The following is a 22,097-nucleotide window of genomic DNA, read 5'->3' as shown; positions in this document are numbered from 1 at the left end:
ACCCGAAAACCCAAAACGGACTCAGAAAAAAAAGGGCGGGGCTGGGGGGGGGGAGAACATTCCAGAACATGCAGAATGGCATGTATGGTCTGCAGCTGATTCCAAACCGCACGTGTGCTCTGACCCCCATATAGCTGATATCTCTGAGGGCCTGTACACACTCCTCTGCAGGACAGCAGGACCCATGACCTTTCAAATGAAAGAAATAAAGAACCCGGAGAACATGACTGCTTGGCTGTGTCCAGGGTGAGGAAGCCAGTCGCCTTGGTATGTAAACGGTAAATGGTTGCCATTTATATAGCGCCTTTATCCAAAGCGCTGTACAATTGATGCTTCTCCATTCACCCATTCATACACACCAACGGCGATTGGCTGCCGTGCAAAGCACCAACCAGCTCGTCAGGAGCATTTAGGGGTTAGGTGTCTTGCTCAGGGACACTTCGACACAGCCCGGGTGGGGGATCGAACCGGCAACCCTCCGACTGCCAGACGACTGCTCTTACCGCCTGAGCCAATGAGACGACTGCTCTTACCGCCTGAGCCAATGAGACGGCTGCTCTTACCGCCTGAGCCAATGAGACGGCTGCTCTTACCGTCTGAGCCAATGAGACGGCTGCTCTTACCGCCTGAGCCAATGAGATGACTGCTCTTACCGCCTGAGTCAATGAGACGACCGCTCTTACCTCCCGAGCTGATGTCACTATTAAATTAAACGTGTTCGCTTGGACATGGATGTGTGCACATTTCGTCAGAGCAAGGACTTCTCGACAGCCGTGAACTTCGGTTGGATAACACGTGCTAACGTGCTAACGCGCTAACCGAGTTCCTGTCCTGCGCGATGGCCTTGGGAAGCACAGGAGCAGAACATCATCACGTTCTTTTCAGGGGCAGAAGTTATCTGCGTCCGCTCTCATCGCCGCTCACAGAAACACATTCCCTCACTTATTATTTATTATGTCACCGCAGAGCACTGTAATCTCCGTGCAGACATAACTGAGCAGGGAGATCCACAGACAGTCCCGTGTGTGTCATCGTACACATCGTACACACACACATCGTAAGTCATATAGGACAGACAGCTGTGGACAGTGTATTTTCTGCTGGGGGGGTCATATAGGACAGCTGTGGACAGTGTATTTTCTGCTGGGAGGGTCATATAGGACAGACAGCCGTGGACAGTGTATTTTCTGCTGGGGGGGTCATATAGGACAGCTGTGGACAGTCTGTGTATTTTCTGCTGGGAGGGTCATATAGGACAGCTGTGGACAGTGTATTTTCTGCTGGGAGGGTCATATAGGACAGCTGTGGACAGTGTATTTTCTGCTGGGAGGGTCATATAGGACAGACAGCCGTGGACAGTGTATTTTATGCTGGGGGGGTCATATAGGACAGCTGTGGACAGTGTATGGGGGTTATCCCTCATGTGCTGGGCATACTCGGATCGGGCAGAACCAGAACCGTAATCCTCTGTGTGCAGTTGCATCCACCGTGGTGATACTATTTGTTCTTTTGACAAAATAAACTGAATGAAAAAGACACTCAGAGAGAAAGCGTTCATGGACAAAATAAAAACACTCCGTCTTTTAAAAAACAAAACCATGGCAGAAGTCCAAACTTTAATACAAATGTTCTAAGCTTAGGTCTCGTGGAAGGCCTCAATCGCTCAATCGCCATCCGGTCAGATCACCCCGGATACTATACAACAGCAATGTAGCATCAGCGGTGCAGGATCCTGGCTCGATTCTCGGCTGCTCAAATCGCTCGGTAGCCTTTGTTATTGTTACTCTACCTCTGAGGGAGACACCAGAACACCTGACCTGCTGCATCAAAATATCCCACTACATACATTTACAGCATATAATAATGTAAGGGAGCTCTTGTCAAAAGGGCATCTACAAATAACATGTAATTATTTAAAACAAATAATACTTTAAGAAATCCTGGCAAACGGCAAGTGGACTATAGCACAGTCTTCCCCTGATTAAATTGACTTTGCTTTGAACTCAACTTGAAGCCGAGCTTGGAACCTACTCATTTATTAGAAAAATAAAATGTTTTTTTGGTTTGAAAAAGCTCCGTTTGCTTTTTCAAACCATCATTTTCATACTATAAAGGGAGCGGGAATGACGGAACCGCCGTGGGAAATTAATTGAAGAAGTAGACAATAAAAGTTAAACGGTGTTATTAAAAATTAAAAAAGTGTACTGGAACCACATTGAACCTGGACCGGCTTTTCCTGTAATTTAGCCTTTTGGGGATAGATTTCTCGCGCGCTCATTACTGGCAGCGTTGAAAACAGTTTGAGATGAGGCTCGCGGACGAGCTCTGGCTGACAGTGCGAAGGCTGATGGGAATCATAATCGCCATGACAGACGGAACTTTCTTTGTTTCTCTGCCAGTTAGCGGATTCCCGTCTACAACCGAGGGGTACAGAAGCCCAGATATCAGACGCAACTCACACATTCCACGAAAGCACGTTTGGATACACAAAGAACGTTTCATAGCTGGCACACAGGCAGAATACAAATCTGTGTCAACCCTGAAATGTCATTATTTTTAATTACGCAACAGAACTGGTTCTGTTCTGTATTATTATGTCACATATAGCGTAAAGAAAACTTTCCCTCATTTTCATGACGAAATAACTGTCAAACCAATCCATACACGCGAACTGATGAAAAGCTCTACCGACAATACGCGATACGCGTAGCAGTGCCCGTTGCTGCGGAAGCAAGTAAAAACATTTTTAAAGCCTTCTTCCACTCCTATAGCAAGTTTAGTCATGTTTCAGTCTGAGGCGTGTACAATATAACACATAAAATAATTCCACAGGCCTATCCAATTTCAGGAAAACCAAAAACACATAGTGCCGCTTTGTGTTCAGTTACGTTGGCCTCTCCTGTAAGTACATTCATAAATCTTTCATTCCACATTCATACTGATAAAATATTTCTGAATTTGAGTTTGAATTAAGGCATTATTCAACATTATTCAGTTAATGTTCTACATGATATATTATGGACCGAAAGACAATGACACCAATGCAAGGGTTTTAGGTTCTAGGTTTATTAAAAACACAGAATTAGTGCAGAGGAACTGACCCATATTACAAACCTCTACCCAGCCCTTGTGAAATGAACTAAAGGCAGTATCTGACATTAAACAGTAAAGGGAAACATACCGCCACTGACCACGGAGAATTAGGTGATGAACAGGGATTATTCATTACTCATGAATTACACTTCTATGGTGACACTGTCTATACCTCCGACGTGTTCACTTTTGATGCCTTTTGAACACAAACTTTGCTTGCTGCTCAGAATTTGCTTGTTCAAACTTTCTCCCCGCTAAATACAAAATTTCAGGTATGATTTAAGCATTTGTCAAGATGACGTTTGAGAGAAAAATAACAGTCAATCTCTTGAAGTGGTTCTTCGGGCATGTGAGGTAGATCATTCTTTGTTGAAAACCTTTGATAATTAGCAAGGGCAAAACAATACATTTGTGTTTCATTACTAAGGGATCAGAAATACCATTTGAACATCAAAGTGCTCCGTTTCTGTCCAACCGAGGGCCCATAACTCCACTAAATGGCAGACACCAAAATATCAGTAAGGGTGAACATTGCTCACTTTAAAATGATGTGTATGACAGATTACACATTTAAAATTCTAATTTTCAAAAATATTATGTTATGTCGTTCTTACAAATCAATGTGTTTTTTCTCTCTCCAGGAAACGACCTACAAATACACTACACTACTTTGTTTCACCGCCTGAGTGGCCACGTGATTACGCCCGTCAGTGGGGAAATTAAAACATTTAAAATTTAAAAGTAGAATTCCATTTAATGGACAACTCCTTCTGGCGTTCCACACAGCACACGTCCTCTTCCTCTTCCGTGTCACTCTGCGCTCCTCTTCCTCTTCCGTGTCACTCTGCGCTCCTCTTCCTCTTCCGTGTCACTCTGCGCTCCTCTTCCTCTTCCTGTCACCCTGCCCTCCTCCTCCTCCTCTCTCTGTTGCAGTGCCTTCTGATCGCCCCCCTGGCGGATCCCGTACACGGCGCTTGGCGACAGTTCCCTTGGTTTCCTTAGCTGATGATTCCATAGTCTGGTGCATGGTTATGATTATGATTATTATTATTATTATTTTGTAAAAATTATCCAAAAATAAAAAGCCCATTTGTGGTTATAATCTTAGTGGAAAGAGTGTGAAGCCTCCACTGCCCACAGTAACGGGGCAGCCTACAGGCTCGGGGCTAAGGTGCCTGTAGCCTAGTGGCTAAGGTGCCTGTAGCCTAGTGGCTAAGGTGCCTGTAGCCTAGTGGCTAAGGTGCCTGTAGCCTAGTGGCTAAGGTGCCTGTAGCCTAGTGGCTAAGGTGCTTGACTGGGACCTGGAAGGTTGGTGGTTCAAGCCCCAGTGTAGCCACAATAAATAAATAAAAATACATGCAGCTGTTGGGCGGTTGAGCAAGGCCCTTAATCCCACATTGCTCCAGGGGACATTGGCCCCTGCGTGGTCAAATCAATGTAAGTCGCTTTGGATAAAAGCGTCAGCTGAAATAACTAATCTAATGTAACAACAGTCCATACCTGATGGGATCCTCTAAGCAGGTTTTTTATTTATTTATTGTTTTGGGGGCGTGGGGGGGGGGGGGGGGTCAGCAGAGCAGCTGGGTCAGTATCAGGAGTGCCCCCAGACTGGACAGCACTGGGAGGGCGCTGGGGGGGGCACTGTTCGCAGACCGGCAGTGGCGGGTGTTCTGGCCGATGCAGGCAGCGTAGGCCATGGCGTGGGGGATGTAGTTCTGCTCCCGCACCCCGTGCAGCAGGTGGGCCATGGGGCCCTTGGAGAAGACCGCCACGTCCTCCCCCCCGTGAGTCTCCATGCTCAGGGGCACCGCAGCCTGCGCCCGGTAGTTATTCTCACCTGGGGGGGGGGGGGGGGAACAGAAACCGAGAGAGGCAAGAAGCAGAGATGGGGAGAGAGGGTGAGGGAGAGAGAGAAACAGAGGCAAGAAACAGACACAGAGATGGGGAGAGGGAGAGAGAAACAGAAAGTTTATTTGGAGGTTCTACAGTTTCACATGGATATACTGGAAACAAAACTAAAAACTAAAAACAAGACTTGTATGAACAAATTTGTTAAAACACTCAATCACTCCAATTCTTGCGTGATTGAAGACAGCTTGGCACATTCACCAACGCTTTTGTTTTTACAATGTTTTCTTAGTTGGGAACAAAATTCAGTACGACAGGTCCCGACATGCACTAATCATGGAAACAACGCATTCCATTAATCTTCTCTGGAATGGGCTGCATTTCATGACAGGCGTGATTCAGACAACTTGAATCAAACTTTCACACTGGGCGTTGCAGATCAAATATGAGTCAAGATTCAGCAACCACGTTCCAGTGTTCCCCGGTAGACTACGTCCCTGACTCTAGTTAATCCCATTGGCCATCTCACCTACAGTACTGACCAATAAACAGACAGATGCAATTTTTATGAATGAGTATTCCGGAAATGCCTCGCCCAATATGGCATTTCTGGGGCTAATTCAAAATTCTCACAAATACACGCTCGTAGGAGTCCATTATATGAAATAAAGTAAGACAAAATTACTGGACTAACTTCATTGCAAATTATCACGGTCATTTATTAATTACTACTGGTCATTAAATCCAGTTTATAATGCAATATCATTAACTGCAGTCTTGCCATAATTTCTATTATGTGTTTATTTTAATATGTGACATTATTTCGTTTTGTAATGATGGCTGTAGCTGACTGGGTTTTGGAGTAGCGCTGTAACTCTCAGAGAGTAAAGTGATTGGGTTTTGGAGTAGCGTTGTGTGGGTAAAAGCGTTTAAGGACACAGTGGGCGTTGTGTGGGTAAAAGCGTTTAAGGACACAGTGGGCGTTTAAGGACACAGCGGGCGTTGTGTGGGTAAAAGCGTTTAAGGACACAGCGGGCGTTTAAGGACACAGCGGGCGTTGTGTGGGTAAAAGCGTTTAAGGACACAGTGGGCGTTTAAGGACACAGCGGGCGTTGTGTGGGTAAAAGCGTTTAAGGACACAGTGGGCGTTGTGTGGGTAAAAGCGTTTAAGGACACAGCGGGCGTTGTGGTAAAAGCGTTTAAGGACACAGCGGGCGTTGTGTGGGTAAAAGCGTTTAAGGACACAGTGGGCGTTGTGTGGGTAAAAGCGTTTAAGGACACAGCAGGCGTTGTGTGGGTAAAAGCGTTTAAGGACACAGCGGGCGTTGTGTGGGTAAAAGCGTTTAAGGACACAGTGGGCGTTGTGTGGGTAAAAGCGTTTAAGGACACAGCGGGCGTTGTGTGGGTAAAAGCGTTTAAGGACACAGTGGGCGTTGTGTGGGTAAAAGCGTTTAAGGACACAGCGGGCGTTGTGTGGGTAAAAGCGTTTAAGGACACAGTGGGCGTTGTGGTAAAGGCGTTTAAGGACACAGTGGGCGTTGTGTGGGTAAAAGCGTTTAAGGACACAGCGGGCGTTGTGTGGGTAAAAGCGTTTAAGGACACAGCGGGCGTTGTGGTAAAGGCGTTTAAGGACACAGTGGGCGTTGTGTGGGTAAAGGCGTTTAAGGACACAGCGGGCATTGTGGTAAAGGCGTTTAAGGACACAGCGGGCGTTTAAGGACACAGCGGGCGTTGCGGTAAAAGCGTTTAAGGACACAGCGGGCGTTGCGGTAAAGGCGTTTAAGGACACAGCGGGCCTTGCGGTAAAAGCGTTTAAGGACACAGCGGGCCTTGCGGTAAAAGCGTTTAAGGACACAGTGGGCGTTGTGGTAAAGGCGTTTAAGGACACAGCGGGCGTTGTGGTAAAGGCGTTTAAGGACACAGCGGGCGTTTAAGGACACAGTGGGCGTTGCGGTAAAAGCGTTTAAGGACACAGTGGGCGTTTAAGGACACAGCGGGCGTTGTGGTAAAGGCGTTTAAGGACACAGCGGGCCTTGCGGACAGCGTGTGGCAGAGAGCAGCGCTGCTTACTGTAGTCGATGGTGGAGACGTTCTCTCTCACGCCGTTCACCATCTTGAAGCCCGGTCCGTTTCCGTACAGGATGGCGGTGAAGGGCTTCTGGTCCACGTCACTCACCATGGGGGCCAGTCCTGCGGAATTACGGGAACACGCAATTTCAGAACACGCACCCTGGACGCAATCTCACACTACGGGGGAAACCATGGCAACAGCATCCGGTGCGGCATCCCGGCTGAAGGCGGGGATGTGGGACATGGGCTGTGTGCAAAACAGCGCACTCTGCATACTGCCCGCACTACACACCTTTCAATAAAATCAGCCTGAAGTCCATCACGAGTAGCATGGAAGTATGTGGTTTCGAGCACAGCCATACTAAGGACAGGGCATTGGTGTTGTGGGTATGAGCTGGTCAACCAGCATGGCCAAGCTGGTCATAAGCAAGTCTAGCTGGGTATGAGCTGGTCAACTAGCATGACCAAGCTAGTTATAAGCAAGTCTAGCTGGGTATGAGCTGGTCAACCAGCATGGCCAAGCTGGTCATAAGCAAGTCTAGCTGGGTATGAGCTGGTCAACTAGCTAGTGCTGGTAACTTGTCTGAGCTGGTAGCAGCTTGGAAACATAGCTTAAACTGGTTAAACCATGTCGAGCTGGGAGCTGGTCTGAACTGGTCAACCAGCTAAACCATGTCGAGCTGGGAGCTGGTCTGACCTGGTCAACCAGCTGAACCATGTCGAGCTGGGAGCTGGTCTGAACTGGTCAACCAGCTAAACCATGTCAAGCTGGGAGCTGGTCTGAACTGGTCAACCAGCTAAACCATGTCGAGCCGGGAGCTGGTCTGAACTGGTCAACCAGCAACCAGCCATTTCAAAACCTTGCTTGAGCGGTTTTGTTCAGCGGGAGGGGGGGGGGGGGCTCTGAACATGGAACACGGTATGAGGTGATTTTGGCGTTCGGGCCCAACGCACCGAAGATGGAGTTCCCGCGCGTGGTGTAGCCGCCGAAGTTGAAGACGTGGGAGTGGTCGGCGGTGACGACGGTCAGCGTGTCGTGGATGCTGGTCATGAGCCCCGCCCGGCCGATGGCCCGGTCCATCTCCACCGCCTCGTGCAGCGCCTGCTTGGCTTTGCCATCGTGATGGCCGTGGTCGATCCGGCCCCCTGCGAGCAACACACGGGTTACATCACATCACATCACATCACATCACATCACATCACATCACATCACATCACATCACATCACATCACATCACATCACATCACATTATTGGTATTTGGCAGACGCTCTTATCCAGAGCAACGTACACTTGATTAGACTAAGCAGGAGACAGTCCTCCCCTGGAGCAATGCAGGGTTAAGGGCCTTGCTCAAGGGCCCAACGGCTGTGCGGATCTTATTGTGGCTACACCGGGATTAGAACCACCGACCATGCGTGTCCCAGTCATTTACCTTAACCACTACGCTACAGGCTACACACAGACATGAGACACAACGTGCTCGCCACGGTTACTCCCGCCAGCGTGTAGCCTGCTGAAGGGTAGGGGTTTTTTTTTTGGAATGTTCTCTCTGTCAAAATTCCAAGTCAGTGTTCAAGAACTCAATTCACCACCCAGTAGTGATTGTTACATCAGCGGCATTAAAATGACGTTAGTGACCTTGCGCTGTTCTTCATAACCCTATGAACACGTCTTAAAGTACATATTCCTTTAAATTAAGTTGTGATACTTGTTTACATCACATTGTGGAAGCTGGTGCTGCTCTAACATCTGTTCCAGCTCGTCTTTAAGGGGTTAAAGCGCTGGCTTTAATGGAGGCTCCTAATTGGGAGGTTCTGGCTGATTCCCAGCGGGAGTTCTGAACTTGTGTCCTTCAGCATTTCCGTAGTTACAGGGTCTCTCCTCAGCAAACAGCAGGTGTTACTCATTATTATTAAACAGCCTAAGACAACTCCTGACTAACAGCTACACAAAGCCTTCATACGCAAAAGTGCCCAAAAATGTACAAATGCTCGTTGCCAGGGTGGTACCCTTGAGCACATAAAATTGCTCCCCAAGCCAACATATATCATTAATTAGTACTGGTAGTATTGCTTGGAAGACAGTGTTGACAAGAGTGCAGGGTTGGGGTCAGGGTGCAGGGTTGGGGTCAGAGTGCAGGGTTGGGGTCAGGGTTGGGGTCAGGGTGCAGGGTTGGGGTCAGGGGTCAGGGTTGGGGTCAGGGTGCAGGGTGCAGGGTTGGGGTCAGAGTGCAGGGTTGGGGTCAGGGTGCAGGGTTGGGGTCAGGGTGCAGGGTTGGGGTCAGGGTTGGGGTCAGGGTGCAGGGGTCAGGGTGCAGGGTTGGGGTCAGGGTGCAGGGTTGGGGTCAGGGTGCAGGGTTGGGGTCAGAGTGCAGGGTTGGGGTCAGAGTGCAGGGTTGGGGTCAGAGTGCAGGGTTGGGGTCAGGGTGCAGGGTTGGGGTCAGGGTGCAGGGTTGGGGTCAGGGTGCAGGGTTGGGGTCAGAGTGCAGGGTTGGGGTCAGGGTGCAGGGTTGGGGTCAGGGTTGGGGTCAGAGTGCAGGGTTGGGGTCAGGGTTGGGGTCAGAGTGCAGGGTTGGGGTCAGAGTGCAGGGTTGGGGTCAGAGTGCAGGGTTGGGGTCAGGGTGCAGGGTTGGGGTGCAGGGTTGGGGTCAGGGTGCAGGGTTGGGGTCAGGGTTGGGGTCAGAGTGCAGGGTTGGGGTCAGGGTTGGGGTCAGAGTGCAGGGTTGGGGTCAGAGTGCAGGGTTGGGGTCAGGGTGCAGGGTTGGGGTCAGGGTGCAGGGTTGGGGTCAGGGTGCAGGGTTGGGGTCAGGGTGCAGGGTTGGGATCAGGGCCATATGCACATGGCCTTAAATGTTCCAGAAGGAGTGATGTGTGGCACGGACAAATTCAGGATTAACATTTTGCACTGACATTCATTTTCTCGTGGAGCAGTTATGAACCGCAGTCTGGACACAGCCACAGTGTATATCTTTATGGTCACGCAAACCTGCTGAGTTTAGAATCCTGTTCTGGCGGTTTACGGATTACAACACGGGATGGACGTGGATCTCAACGTCACGCCGTGTGTGCGTAATTCTGAGCCCTGCTGTAATGCACTGGATCACCTGCTGAATTTAGACCGGCTGCATCTCAGATCCCGACACAACACTAATTCTGTTTATCCAGCATCGCAGGAGAATGAGCTCAACTGTTTCTCCAGAGCCACTGGGCTCGTGTTATTTCATTTTACTGATGGTGACGCAGCCCACTGTTATGACCCGGTCTAGGGTCAGGCCATAACAGGGTAGATGATGGGGAGATGGTGTAGAATGGTGGGTGGGAAGGAAACGAACCCTGCAGACCGACAAGCAACTCCGGTCCTGTCTGCCTAAACAAATCTAAATATACCTTGGCTGGTCTTCGAAGGCTTACCGGGCTCAAAGTGGCTCGTAGCCAACCCCCAACGGCGATCATAACATGATAACAGATTATAACAGTCTATGTCAGTTGGGCAAATGTACAAATGCTTATGTAGCCCTTATGAGGGATTAAGCCGTGCTTACAGTATTAAGGCATTATGTGTCTCATATGCTGGAATCATCACAGAAAGGCCTACTCAAACCCTGCGACCCTGTACTGGTGCTGTAGTGGAGGGGCTTTAGGTACTTCAGGTTGCTGAAGAATAGGGAAGATATCACGCTGTCAGGTCCTATCGCTGGATAGCGGGGTTGGGGCGGTCTGTTAAAATCCCTGCACGTCAGACCCACAACACCCATCATTACGGCTGCCCGTGACAGATCGAAGACACTCGAACCCGTGTTAAAAACGAAGTATGACACATCCCGCCGCTTAGCGTTTAAAAGACAGCAATCGGTCTGCGCTCAGGGCTAACGAGGCCCTTCAGAACTGCTGTTTCACCGACTCTCAGGCGCTGTCATCCCCCTTAAACGCACATTCGGTTCCGTGTAATGATAGGCTTTTAGCGAGCTCACTGCGCTGCTAACCGGTGTGCGCGGTGCCGGATCTAAATGTGCACCGGGCCAATTACAGTCTGTACGAACGCTCTCGCACACCAAGTGCAGGGGCCTGTCACGTTCGATCGTAAACAGTCTTTAAAATGGGGTTTTAAAGACTCGTCACAGTGAGGGCTGAGGTTTGCCGTTCGGTTCTCGGTCACCCTAACCCCTCCCATGGTCCGCAGACGGGCGGTGACGGGCGTACTCACCCTCCACCAGCAGGTAGAACCCGTTCTTGTTCTTCCGTAGGATCTTGATGGCCACTTCCACCATCTCGGTCAGGGAGGGCTCCGTCTCAGTGTTCCTGTCCAGGTCGTAGGGCAGGTCGCCCGGCTCGAATAGACCTGCCAGGAGGGGGAATGTGTGAATGGTAAATGGTTGCCATTTATATAGCGCCTTTATCAAAAGCGCTGTACAACTGACGCTTCTCATTCACCCATTCATACACACACTCACACACCAACAGCGATTAGCTGATTGGCTGATAACCACTAGATACTCACCCAGTAAGTAGTCCACTTTGTGGGGATTTAGAGCCAAGAGATCTTTCCGGTTCCACACGTAATGGCCTCTCTGAAGCAGGAAGGAAGGACCGTGTAAAATCACTGGGCGGTGACTGATTCAACGATATTAGTTTATTTATTTCTTGAACAGCAACTTGAAGATACTCGCTCTATATTTTATGGGCAACAACACAAAAAAAATCAAGTAGCATGGCCATGTCAAAATGTTTTAAATACAAGGACTTTGGTTTAACTCACTGAACGAATACTTTAACTAGCAGATCACCATCCTCATGACCTGTGCAGCTCAAAGCTAATGTTGGTTAATGTTAATGTTAACTATGTTCTCTGGAAAAAAGTGAATAACTTTTGCAAGTGAAATGCAGGAAGGGCCTCGGTAAGGTCGACTGAAATCCTTCGTGTATCCGACTGATCTCTCTCCTGCTTTTAAGTGCTTCAGAGAGAGGACAGCCTCAGGGGCTCAGACTTTTATCGGGGTGGTTGGAAGACCGCCCAGCCAGATCCAGCCCTCCGGGTTTGGGTGGGATAGGACCCCCCCCCCCCCCCTCTGTATTGGGGGGTCAGTGAGGACACCCAGGGTTTGGCTCAGAGGCTTCTTGGCTGTATTAATGGGGCAGCCTGTAGCCTGGTGGCTAAGCTGCTTGACTGGGACCTGGAAGGTTGGTGGTTTGAGCCCCAGCGTAGCCCAGTGTATGAACAGTCCAGCTGTTGGGCACTAGTAAGTTGTTTCGGATAAAAGGTCAGATTACTGACTGTCACTCATAAATGGAGCTGTAGGTCTCCAAAACGCACTCTGGGGTTTGGTTGCCCCTCCCTGAGTGGCTACTTGTCCCAGTTTATACACCCCCCCCCCCCAAACACAGACTAGACACTGCACAGCACAGCACTTCAATATGCCAATCAGTGTAATGCAATGTAAGACTGTCTGATTATTGGACGTAATGTAAAGAATGATGTAATGAGTGATGTATGATGTGATGTTTGGTGTAATGGGTGATGTAATGGTGTCATTTGTGATGTATGATGTATTGGTGTAATGTGTGATGTAACGGTGTCATACCTGTCCCTTCATTCGCTCTCTCCACTCCTTCACCAGGTTCCTGCCATCCTTGCGGGTGCCCATGTGTTTGCGCTCTCCGGGGTACTCCACGTCCGACGTGTTTTTGGGGTACATGTACTTCCTCCCTCCCCCCATGATTACCTGCGCAGGTGTGGAGGGACAGGTGTGAGCGGGGAGGTGGCAACACCCTCCACGGTCCAACCCTAAATGTGTGGGCAAGCTAACTGGAGGAGGCTAGTCTGGGGTTAACAGTACAGTACAGTCAGGCTGATTGGCTGGGCTGGTGTTAGCATAGCGGTACAGTCCGGCTGATAGGCTGGGCTGGGGTTAGCTTAGCGGTACAGTCCGGCTGATTGGCTGGGCTGGGGTTAGCTTAGCGGTACAGTCCGGCTGATTGGCTGGGCTGGGGTTAGCGTAGCGGTACAGTCAGGCTGATAGGCTGGGCTGGGGTTAGTGTAGCGGTACAGTCAGGCTGATTGGCTGGGCTTGGGTTAGCGTAGCGGTACAGTCAGGCTGATTGGCTGGGCTTGGGTTAGCGTAGTGGTATAGTCAGGCTGATTGGCTGGGCTGGGGTTAGCGTAGCGGTACAGTCAGGCTGATTGGCTGGGCTTGGGTTAGCGTAGCGGTACAGTCAGGCTGATTGGCTGGGCTTGGGTTAGCGTAGTGGTATAGTCAGGCTGATTGGCTGGGCTGGGGTTAGCGGGGGTTAGCGTAGCAAGACCATTAACATTCAGACGATGGAGATCAAACGCGTCAGGACATCATGACGTTGTGATGATGTACCACACTCGTTTAGTTACAGCCTCACTGTCGGACTAAATCAGCCAACGAGCAAACAAAGGCCTGGGATTCAATAACTTCGATTCACACATAAAATCTGCACTCAGAACAAACTGTTTACACTGGAATGAGTCATTCAGACTGTTTGTGAAGAGGGACGCTAACACTTGTGTTTAACTGCTTTGAATGTGTTGCAGAGGGATTCCTAAGAACTTAAAGGGGTTTGACCAAGGGGGCGACATTGCCTCAGGCGGTAAGTGCAGTTGTCTGGCAGTTGGGATGTTTTTTGGGGACTCACGTCTATGTTTGGGATGTTTTTGGGGACTCATGTCTATATTTGGGATGTTTCTGTGTTTTTGGGGACTCACGTCTATGTTTGGGATGTTTCTGTGTTTTTGGGGACTCACGTCTATGTTTGGGATGTTTCTGTGTTTTTGGGGACTCACGTCTATGTTTGGGATGTTCTCCATCAGTTGCCGGGCGATGTCCTTGCAGCCTGCCTCGAGCGCCTCGGTGGGCATCTCGCCGTCGGAGAACCAATCACGATCGACGCAGTGGGCGTAGGCCGCGCTGGGGGTGGCGTGGTTCACACGCGTGGTGGTGACGATGCCCACAGACTTCCCTGTCAGGCAAGAACAGTGGAGATGTCAGTGAGTACTGCAGCACTCAAAGCAGTGATGTCACTGCAGTCACACAGTGAGTTTATCTCCAGAGCTGACAGGACCCAGTGATGTCACTGCAGTCACACAGTGAGTTTATCCACAGAGCTGACAGGACCCAGTGATGTCACTGCAGTCACACAGTGAGTTTATCCACAGAGCTGACAGGACCCAGTGATGTCACTGCAGAGTCACACAGTGAGTTTATCTACAGAGCTGACAGGACCCAGTGATGTCACTGCAGTCACACAGTGAGTTTACCTACAGAGCTGACAGGACCCAGTGATGTCACTGCAGTCACACAGTGAGTTCACCTACAGAGCTGACAGGACCCAGTGATGTCACTGCAGTCACACAGTGAGTTTATCTACAGAGCTGACAGGACCCAGTGATGTCACTGCAGTCACACAGTGAGTTTATCTCCAGAGCTGACAGGACCCAGTGATGTCACTGCAGTCACACAGTGAGTTTACCTACAGAGCTGACAGGACCCAGTGATGTCACTGCAGTCACACAGTGAGTTTATCTACAGAGCTGACAGGACCCAGTGATGTCACTGCAGTCACACAGTGAGTTTATCTACAGAGCTGACAGGACCCAGTGATGTCACTGCAGTCACACAGTGAGTTTACCTACAGAGCTGACAGGACCCAGTGATGTCACTGCAGTCACACAGTGAGTTTACCTACAGAGTGTATGTGTGTGTGTGTGTGTGTGTGTGTGTGTGTATGTGTGTGAGTGTGTGTGTGTGTGTGTATGTGTGTGTGTGTGTGTGTGTGTGTGTGTGTGTGTGTATGTGTGTGAGTGTGTGTGTGTATATGTGTGTGTTAAAACTCAGAACTAGCTGTTCCCCTACAGAGGCCTCTATACACCATTACTACATGTAGGTGTAATTTGTGTACTAGACACATGAGGAAAGGGGTGATTGCCAACTGTGTAATTTATGTTTTGTTAGAATAGTCAGATAGGCTTTTGTTTATTGCTCAATAAGTCAGTCAGCTTATCTTTGGTTCTAGCTTGGTTTGGTTTTGTTTGTTTCAGTTCTTTGCCAACATCCGTTTCCCTTGGCCTTGTGACCTAAATGTGTTTGTTGTACTGTAAATACTTTTGTAAACAGCACTTGCACTTTGTATAATATACACCTTTTTGCACTTTAATTGTTGTCTGGTCCTCATTTACACTAAACGTGCAGATCTTATTGTGGCTACACCATTGAACCACCGGCCTTGCATGTCCCAGTCATGTACCTTAACCACTACACTACAGGCCGCCCTGGACACCTCACACCCAAATGCTCCTGATGAGCTGGTTGGTGCCTTACATGGCATGTGTGTGTGTGAATGAGAAGCATCAATTGTACAGCGCTTTGGATAAAGGCGCAATATAAATGCCAGCCATTTACCATTTACATTTCCCACTGGGTACAGAGTAACTTTGACTGTAATGGTCCTTTGCTTTTAAAAAGGAAAGAATGATGAAAAGTTGAATAATTTGACTGCCTCACATATACATCCTGTTTGCCCAGAATTTAGAGTCAGTTATGTATGATTTATGATAGTCTGTGTGCAATTATCTGAGTGGCTCTGGATAAGATCACCTGATACAGTAAATTGGCTTCAGAAAGACGTGTTGTGGTATTGGCTATAGAAAGAGGTGTTGTGGTATTGGCTGTAGAAAGAGGTGTTGTGGTATTGGCTGTAGAAAGAGGTGTTGGGGTCAGTGGTAAATCAGGGTTTTTCAGGGTGTGTGTATGTGTGTGTGTGTGTGTGTGTGTGTGTGTGTGTGTGTGTGTGTGTGTGTATGTGTGTGTGTGTGTGTGTGTGTGTGTATGTGTGTGTGTGTGTGTATGTGTGTGTGTGTGTATGTGTGTGTATGTGTGTGTGTGTATGTGTGTGTGTGTGTGTATGTGTGTGTGTATGTATGTGTGTGTGTGTGTGTGTGTGTGTGTGTGTGTGTGTATGTGTGTGTGTGTATGTGGGTCTGTGTGTGTGTGTGTGTGTGTGTGTGTGTGTATGTGTGTGTGTGTGTGTGTATGTGTGTGTGTGTGTGTGTGTGTGTGTGTATGTGTGTGTATGTGTGTATGTGCGTGTGTGTGTATGTGTGCGTATGTGTGCGTGTGTGTGCGTGTGTATGTGTGTGTGTGTGTGTGTGTGTATGTGTGTGTGTGTGTGTGAGTGTGTGTGTGTGTGTGTGTGTGTGTGTATGTGTGTGTGTGTGTGTGTGTGTGTGTGTGTGTGTGTGTGTGTGTGTGTGTATGTGTATGTGTGTGTATGTGTGTGTGTGTATGTGTGTATGTGTGTGTATGTGTGTGTGTGTATGTGTGTATGTGTGTGTATGTGTGTGTGTGTGTGTACGTGTGTCGGGGTGGTGGTTTCTCAGTTACCTGCGTCCTTGGCCCACTTGAGGATGGAGGTGACCTCGTTCCCGGCGGTGGTGTTGCACTGGGAGCGCATGGCGGCGGCGCTCACGCCCACGGTGCCCTCGTTGGCCTTCACCCCGCACAGGTACGCCGTGGCGGTGCCAGCGCTGTCTGCCACCTGGGCGTCCGTGTTGTACGTCTGCACAGGAAGTCAGGAGCGCAGGGAACACAGTCTAGTGTCACCAGCCTTCTGGGTCCCAGTCGTGCACCTCAGCCACTCGTAAGACACTCGGGCTCGTGAGTCGAAGGTTAAGAGAGTCATTCGCAGTGAAGCTGCTCTTCTTTTCAGGAAGACACGCAACCTGAATCTACCCAATAATTATTTTTATTCCTGTACATTTGGCTACTAAAGCGTGAAAGGACATTTAATATGGCGGATCTCGCGGCGGAGCTTGGACTGAAATAACCCTGACATTTACCGGCCTGTCCGCTGACGGGGCTGTAAATCTGCGGCTGAACGGCCTCTCGCAAAACACGCCGGCCTCACGCCGCGGGGGAGCGGGTCGCAGAGACGGGAGAAAAATGTGACCCGCGCCTCTACCTGAATGCCAATGCCACCGCAACTCCATTTAACACTTTGAAGAGTCGGTTTTACACGCATTCACACAGTGCTTTTCTTCACCAGCTGGTGACTCACAGCGCTTTACAGTGACGAGGGGGAGAAGCCCACCTCAACCGCCACCAGTGTGCAGCACCCACCTGGGTGATGCAATGGCAGCCATTTTGCACCAGAACGCTCACCACACACACCAGCTGAGGTGACACAGGAGGCACTGCATTCTCACACTGACTGCATAGTGAGCGCTACATAGAGCATACTTTAGAGTGCACTAAATAGGACATACCTTAGAGAGCGCTAGGTAGGGGAACTTGTCCATCTCCAGCTCTGTCTCTTCCCCGCTGTGTCCGCTGAGCTGGCCTTTCAGGATTCGAGCTGCGGTGACAGTGGGAATTCCCATTCCTGTGGGGGGGGGGGGGGGGGGGGGGGTGAAGAAGGACCATCAGCCACTCCTCACTCTGCTCACTGTGTCCTGAATTTAATAAACTTCTGTCCTTAACTGTGTCCTGAATTTAATAAACTTCTGTCCTTAACTGTGGCCTGAATTTAATGAACTTCTGTCCTTAACTGTGTCCTGAATTTAATAACTTCTGTCCTTAACTGTGGCCTGAATTTAATAACTTCTGTCCTTAACTGTGGCCTGAATTTAATGAACTTCTGTCCTTAACTGTGGCCTGAATTGAATAAACTTGTCCTTAACTGTGGCCTGAATTTAATAAACCTCTGTCCTTAAATTTCACTATTAATACTGTAACAACGTAAGGTGCCGGCACTCACCAAACACAACTAGAGGCTGATAGGTGCGTAAGTATTACGCACAATTATCCACAAACAACAGATACTCGCAGAAACTAGAAAAAGTTCCTTAAACTCGAGACGACATGATGCCACCAGTGGAGGTGGGAACAGGCGCACAAAGCCGCCGTCAGCGCGGAGGGAACAGCCAATGAGGCTCACCCAGTCTTTACCGGCAGAATAGTTCATTGGTAACAATAGGCTTCCTATGTCCCGTTAAGTAAATATTAAATGACAGAGCATGCCAGCAGAAAAATTACAAATATGCACATAATAAATAATGAGTAATTGAAGACTGGTAATTGGATGATAGGAGAGTAGTGTGCATGCACAATTGCCATTTATTAACCACACACAGCGAGCCCATTGTTAATAATGAACTCATTGCTAATTGCCCACCCCTGAGTGAAAGAGCACATGGCGATGGGGTCTCATTCCTGCCAGCAGCAGTGTATCGTCTCCAGCTCACGGACCCGTTTCTAGTTGTGCAGAGCAACAAACAATCTCTTCACAACCACAATTTGGTGAGCCCGCAATCACTTAAAGCCAACGTTTTGGGGAAACGGGGTAAACGTCTCCATTTATCTGTAAGTTAAGACAGATGTCGATTGACTCCGGAGGCCTCGTGCACGGAACTGGCGTAGATTCCATCCTGACCAGTTAATTACTTCATTTTTTAAGTCTTTCAAATGGCAGTAAAACTGCAAAATAATGTCATTGTAAAACATGGCAATGGCAGCAGCAAGTACAAAAATTATTCTCTGAACGCGACAGTGAAGTGTTGTTGACGGAGGTGCAGGCCAGAGCAAAACTATTGTTTGGTCCCATCGATAGTATTGTATCCGGCAAAAGGAAATATCTTGCTTTGCGAACTTTGACTTTTGACAGGCTCTGGACAATGGCGTGGACTCGTCCTGATGTGCAAGGAAATGTCTGATTCCTCAAAACGCACAAATCGCTCCTTTTTGCAAAGTCTTATAATGGTGCTATGAATGCAAATAGCTCACACAGGTTTTTTATAGTTATGTGTACAACTGTAAAGCGAGTTAGATAGATCTTTGCATTTATACAGCGCTTTTATAGACACTCAAAGGGCTTTACAGTGTTGAGGGGGAAACTCACCTCAACCACCACCAATGTGCAGCTCCTACCTGGGTGAAGCACAGCAGCCATTTTGAGGCAGAACTCTCACCGCACACACCAGGTGAGGTGGTAGGTTGAAAGAGCCAGGTTTGGGAATGTAGCCAGGACACCAGAGAACCCCCCGCTCTTTGTGAGGAGTGTGATGGGATCTTTAATGACCACAGAGAGTCAGGTCCCTGGTTTAACGTCTCGTCTGAAAGACGGCGTCTCCTACAGCACAGTGTCCCCATCACTGCACTGGGGCGTTGTGGATAATCTGTCCAGAGGGAAGATCGCCCCCTACTGGCCCACCAACATGACTTCCAGCAGCAACTTAGTTTTCCCAGGAGGTCTCCCATCCAAGTACTAACCAAGCCCACACCTGCTTAGCTTCAGCCATTTACTAACCAAGCCCACACCTGCTTAGCTTCAGCCATTTGGCAGGAGCTGGGTGCATGATGGTATGGCTGTTGACTAAAGTTGCATATTATCTCTACTATTTGTTAGTGCCATCACGTAGCAGTTATTTAGAAAATGAATCATGACTTTTATTAGAGGCTATGGACTAGAAATGTGTCATATAGGGAAAAGAGGTTCATAGAGGTACAGAGAGAGTAGTGGTCAACCCAACTGAATCAGTCCACTCCCTTTGCGATTTCTGCCGCACCACTGTTTCAAACACGTTTCTAACTTTGTCGTGCAGTGTAGCTATTCACATTGAGCTTTTTTTCCATCGGTTTAGCACATTGTAACGTCTCGGCTCAGCTGTCTATGTGAACGCCTTTTTTTCAGGACCTTCTTTTGAACTATTGTGCAATATCGCGGATGTTAACACGAACCACACTAAGCGCAGTAGGGAGGCTATTCATGAAATTGTTTCAATATACTTCTCATATTCCTGTCCCTTTTAAACAACAAAACGGATACAGTTACATTTACAAAGGGCCTGTGTCTCTCCAAGCCTTTCCCTGGAAACGCTTCTCCATGGTGTCTGCATCAGTCTCACGTTCTCTTTCGCTCCCAAACTCAACTGTCTCCAGAGCAGAACAAGTTAATTACAGACAAACCCTTAATAAGGACCTTCCTTTTCAAGAAGACGTTCATTTTATCTACAGTTCAACACTGCCTGGAAGGTGAAAGGTGAAAGGTCACAGAGAATTTCTGCGTTAGATGCTCCTCCTAGCATTCATAAGTCGGGCCTGTAAATGCCGTGAGCCTGGGGCTGTCTGATACACACAACTACACTCTTTATAAACTCACTGCACCCACTTTACAGCAGCAACTCATGGCATTTCACTTCTGAAGATTTACACCCGGTCTTAATGAGAAAGGCTTAGTCCAGAGCCCGTCTTTGTGAAAAAACCGTCGTTGAGAGATGCGTTTAATTTCCTCCACAATACAGTATGTCCCTCAATCTTATTAACGAAACACAGATTTGGCGTTGAACTAAATTCTCCACAAATGTTTGAGTAATTTCAACTGTCAAGACATTAATTGAATACATTAAAAATGTAGCCTCCTTCTGAGTGTGGAACCATTAGTTGAACAAATGTTCTTGGATGTTATAATGGAACATTATTTCTAACAAGAGACGTAAGAGACATTTGTCCTTAATGGAGGACGCTTAACGGCGTAATTCAGGGGCTGAAACAGTGGCCGGAATGGAAACCAGCGCCTGTGTCAGGGCAGGGGGGGGGGGGGGGGGCGCTGGACTGGGCCTGAGGAACCGTGACGTTCACACTGGGGTCCCTGCAGATTGCCCCCCGAAATTTACACTGGGGTCCCTGCAGTTTGCCCCCCGAAATTCACACTGGGGTCCCTGCAGTTTGCCCCCCGAAATTCACACTGGGGTCCCTGCAGTTTGCCCCCCGAAATTTACACTGGGGTCCCTGCAGTTTGCCCCCCGAAATTCACACTGGGGTCCCTGCAGTTTGCCCCCCGAAATTCACACTGGGGTCCCTGCAGTTTGCCCCCCGAAATTCACACTGGGGTCCCTACAGATTGCCCCCTGACGTTCACACAGGGGGACCTGCAGTTTGCGTTGTGCCCTTTGAATGAAAGGAGATGCAGGTCTGTGTGCCGTTGGCCTCTTGTGAGCCCATAATAATTGGTGGGGCACAAAGCCTTCCTTTAAACTAATCACTGCTCTCAATTTTTCATTGATTAACAATCCTGCCAGTGATCTGACTAATCAATGGGATTAACATGTGGCTTCTTCACATCGTGTTAAATGATTAATAGAATTGCTAAAAATCTGGTTTAATCACTAAGCAGTGGTGGAGGCCCCTGATTTTCCTTCAGTATCCATACGACAATTAATTCACAGAATACTCAGAAAGTACCATCAGATATAGCCACTTCTCCCCATTTAGGCAGTTTAGTAGCCTGTGCCTTATACATTTATTTTTATTACATTACTAATTTGTGCTAATTTTATCAACGACTTATTGTAGACTTATTTATCTGCACTCACACTCTGAAAATAGCCTGGCGTGCAGGTTTTGTTTTTGCTAGTTATTCTGAGAGCTAAGACGATACATAACAGAGTGGTGTATCTTTTTTGATAAGTGTAGGCTAGGCTACTTACTGATTACAACGGATGAGCACTGTGACAAAGTAAGGTGCCCTTTTTCATTTATTTGTAACGGATAAATGAATGTATGATCTAAGACGAATAAGCTGTGCATTACTTGCCAATTGATTAGTCCTATCATTGGCGCACTTGTTAATCACGAGAAATGAGTGAAAACACCGATTAGTTTAAAGGAAGGTTTTGCGGGCCACCAGTCCTGAGCAGAGGACACGCCGGTGTCCGTTGGGGTTTCTGGAGGCTTCGCTCCCTGCAGGTTTGATACAGACTGGACACCGTCTGTCTGACTGGATTAGAGAAATCTTCCATTTTCCCCACCATCAGAGTTCATCAAGATGGCCGCCTCACAACTGCGGGCATTGTGTGTTCTGGTTATATTTTGGACCGTTGCCATATTTTAATTGAACGAAGACACAGACGGAACTATGGCGCCTACTAAGAGGCCCAGAGACGGTGCTGCCCCCGCCCCCCGTGACCCCTGATGACCTCTGATGACCCCTGATGACCCCTGACACCTCCCCCCCCCCCCCCCCCCCTCCCCTGCACCCCCCTGTCAGCCATCTTCTTTAAAGCCAGGAAAGG

General features: G+C 48.6%; 1 protein-coding gene across 1 annotated transcript in view; it reads right to left on the bottom strand.

Moving 5' to 3' along the window:
* Positions 1–3,050: 3,050 nt before the first annotated feature.
* LOC133138302 (alkaline phosphatase-like) overlaps positions 3,051–22,097 on the bottom strand; it is a 32,628-nt gene continuing 13,581 nt past the window's right edge. Inside the window, exons 4-12 of the mRNA XM_061256935.1 lie at positions 17,295–17,410; positions 16,414–16,588; positions 13,818–13,993; positions 12,592–12,732; positions 11,511–11,580; positions 11,217–11,351; positions 7,966–8,157; positions 7,012–7,131; positions 3,051–4,930 (exon numbers count right to left, since the gene is read on the bottom strand). Coding sequence (XP_061112919.1) covers positions 4,662–4,930; positions 7,012–7,131; positions 7,966–8,157; positions 11,217–11,351; positions 11,511–11,580; positions 12,592–12,732; positions 13,818–13,993; positions 16,414–16,588; positions 17,295–17,410 — 1,394 coding nt within the window. The 3' untranslated portion in view covers positions 3,051–4,661. The remainder of the gene's footprint in view (positions 4,931–7,011; positions 7,132–7,965; positions 8,158–11,216; positions 11,352–11,510; positions 11,581–12,591; positions 12,733–13,817; positions 13,994–16,413; positions 16,589–17,294; positions 17,411–22,097) is intronic.

The sequence above is a fragment of the Conger conger genome, chromosome 10 (assembly GCF_963514075.1).
Source record: "Conger conger chromosome 10, fConCon1.1, whole genome shotgun sequence".
Taxonomy (NCBI): domain Eukaryota; kingdom Metazoa; phylum Chordata; class Actinopteri; order Anguilliformes; family Congridae; genus Conger; species Conger conger.
This window is presented reverse-complemented; position numbering and strand designations above follow the sequence as displayed.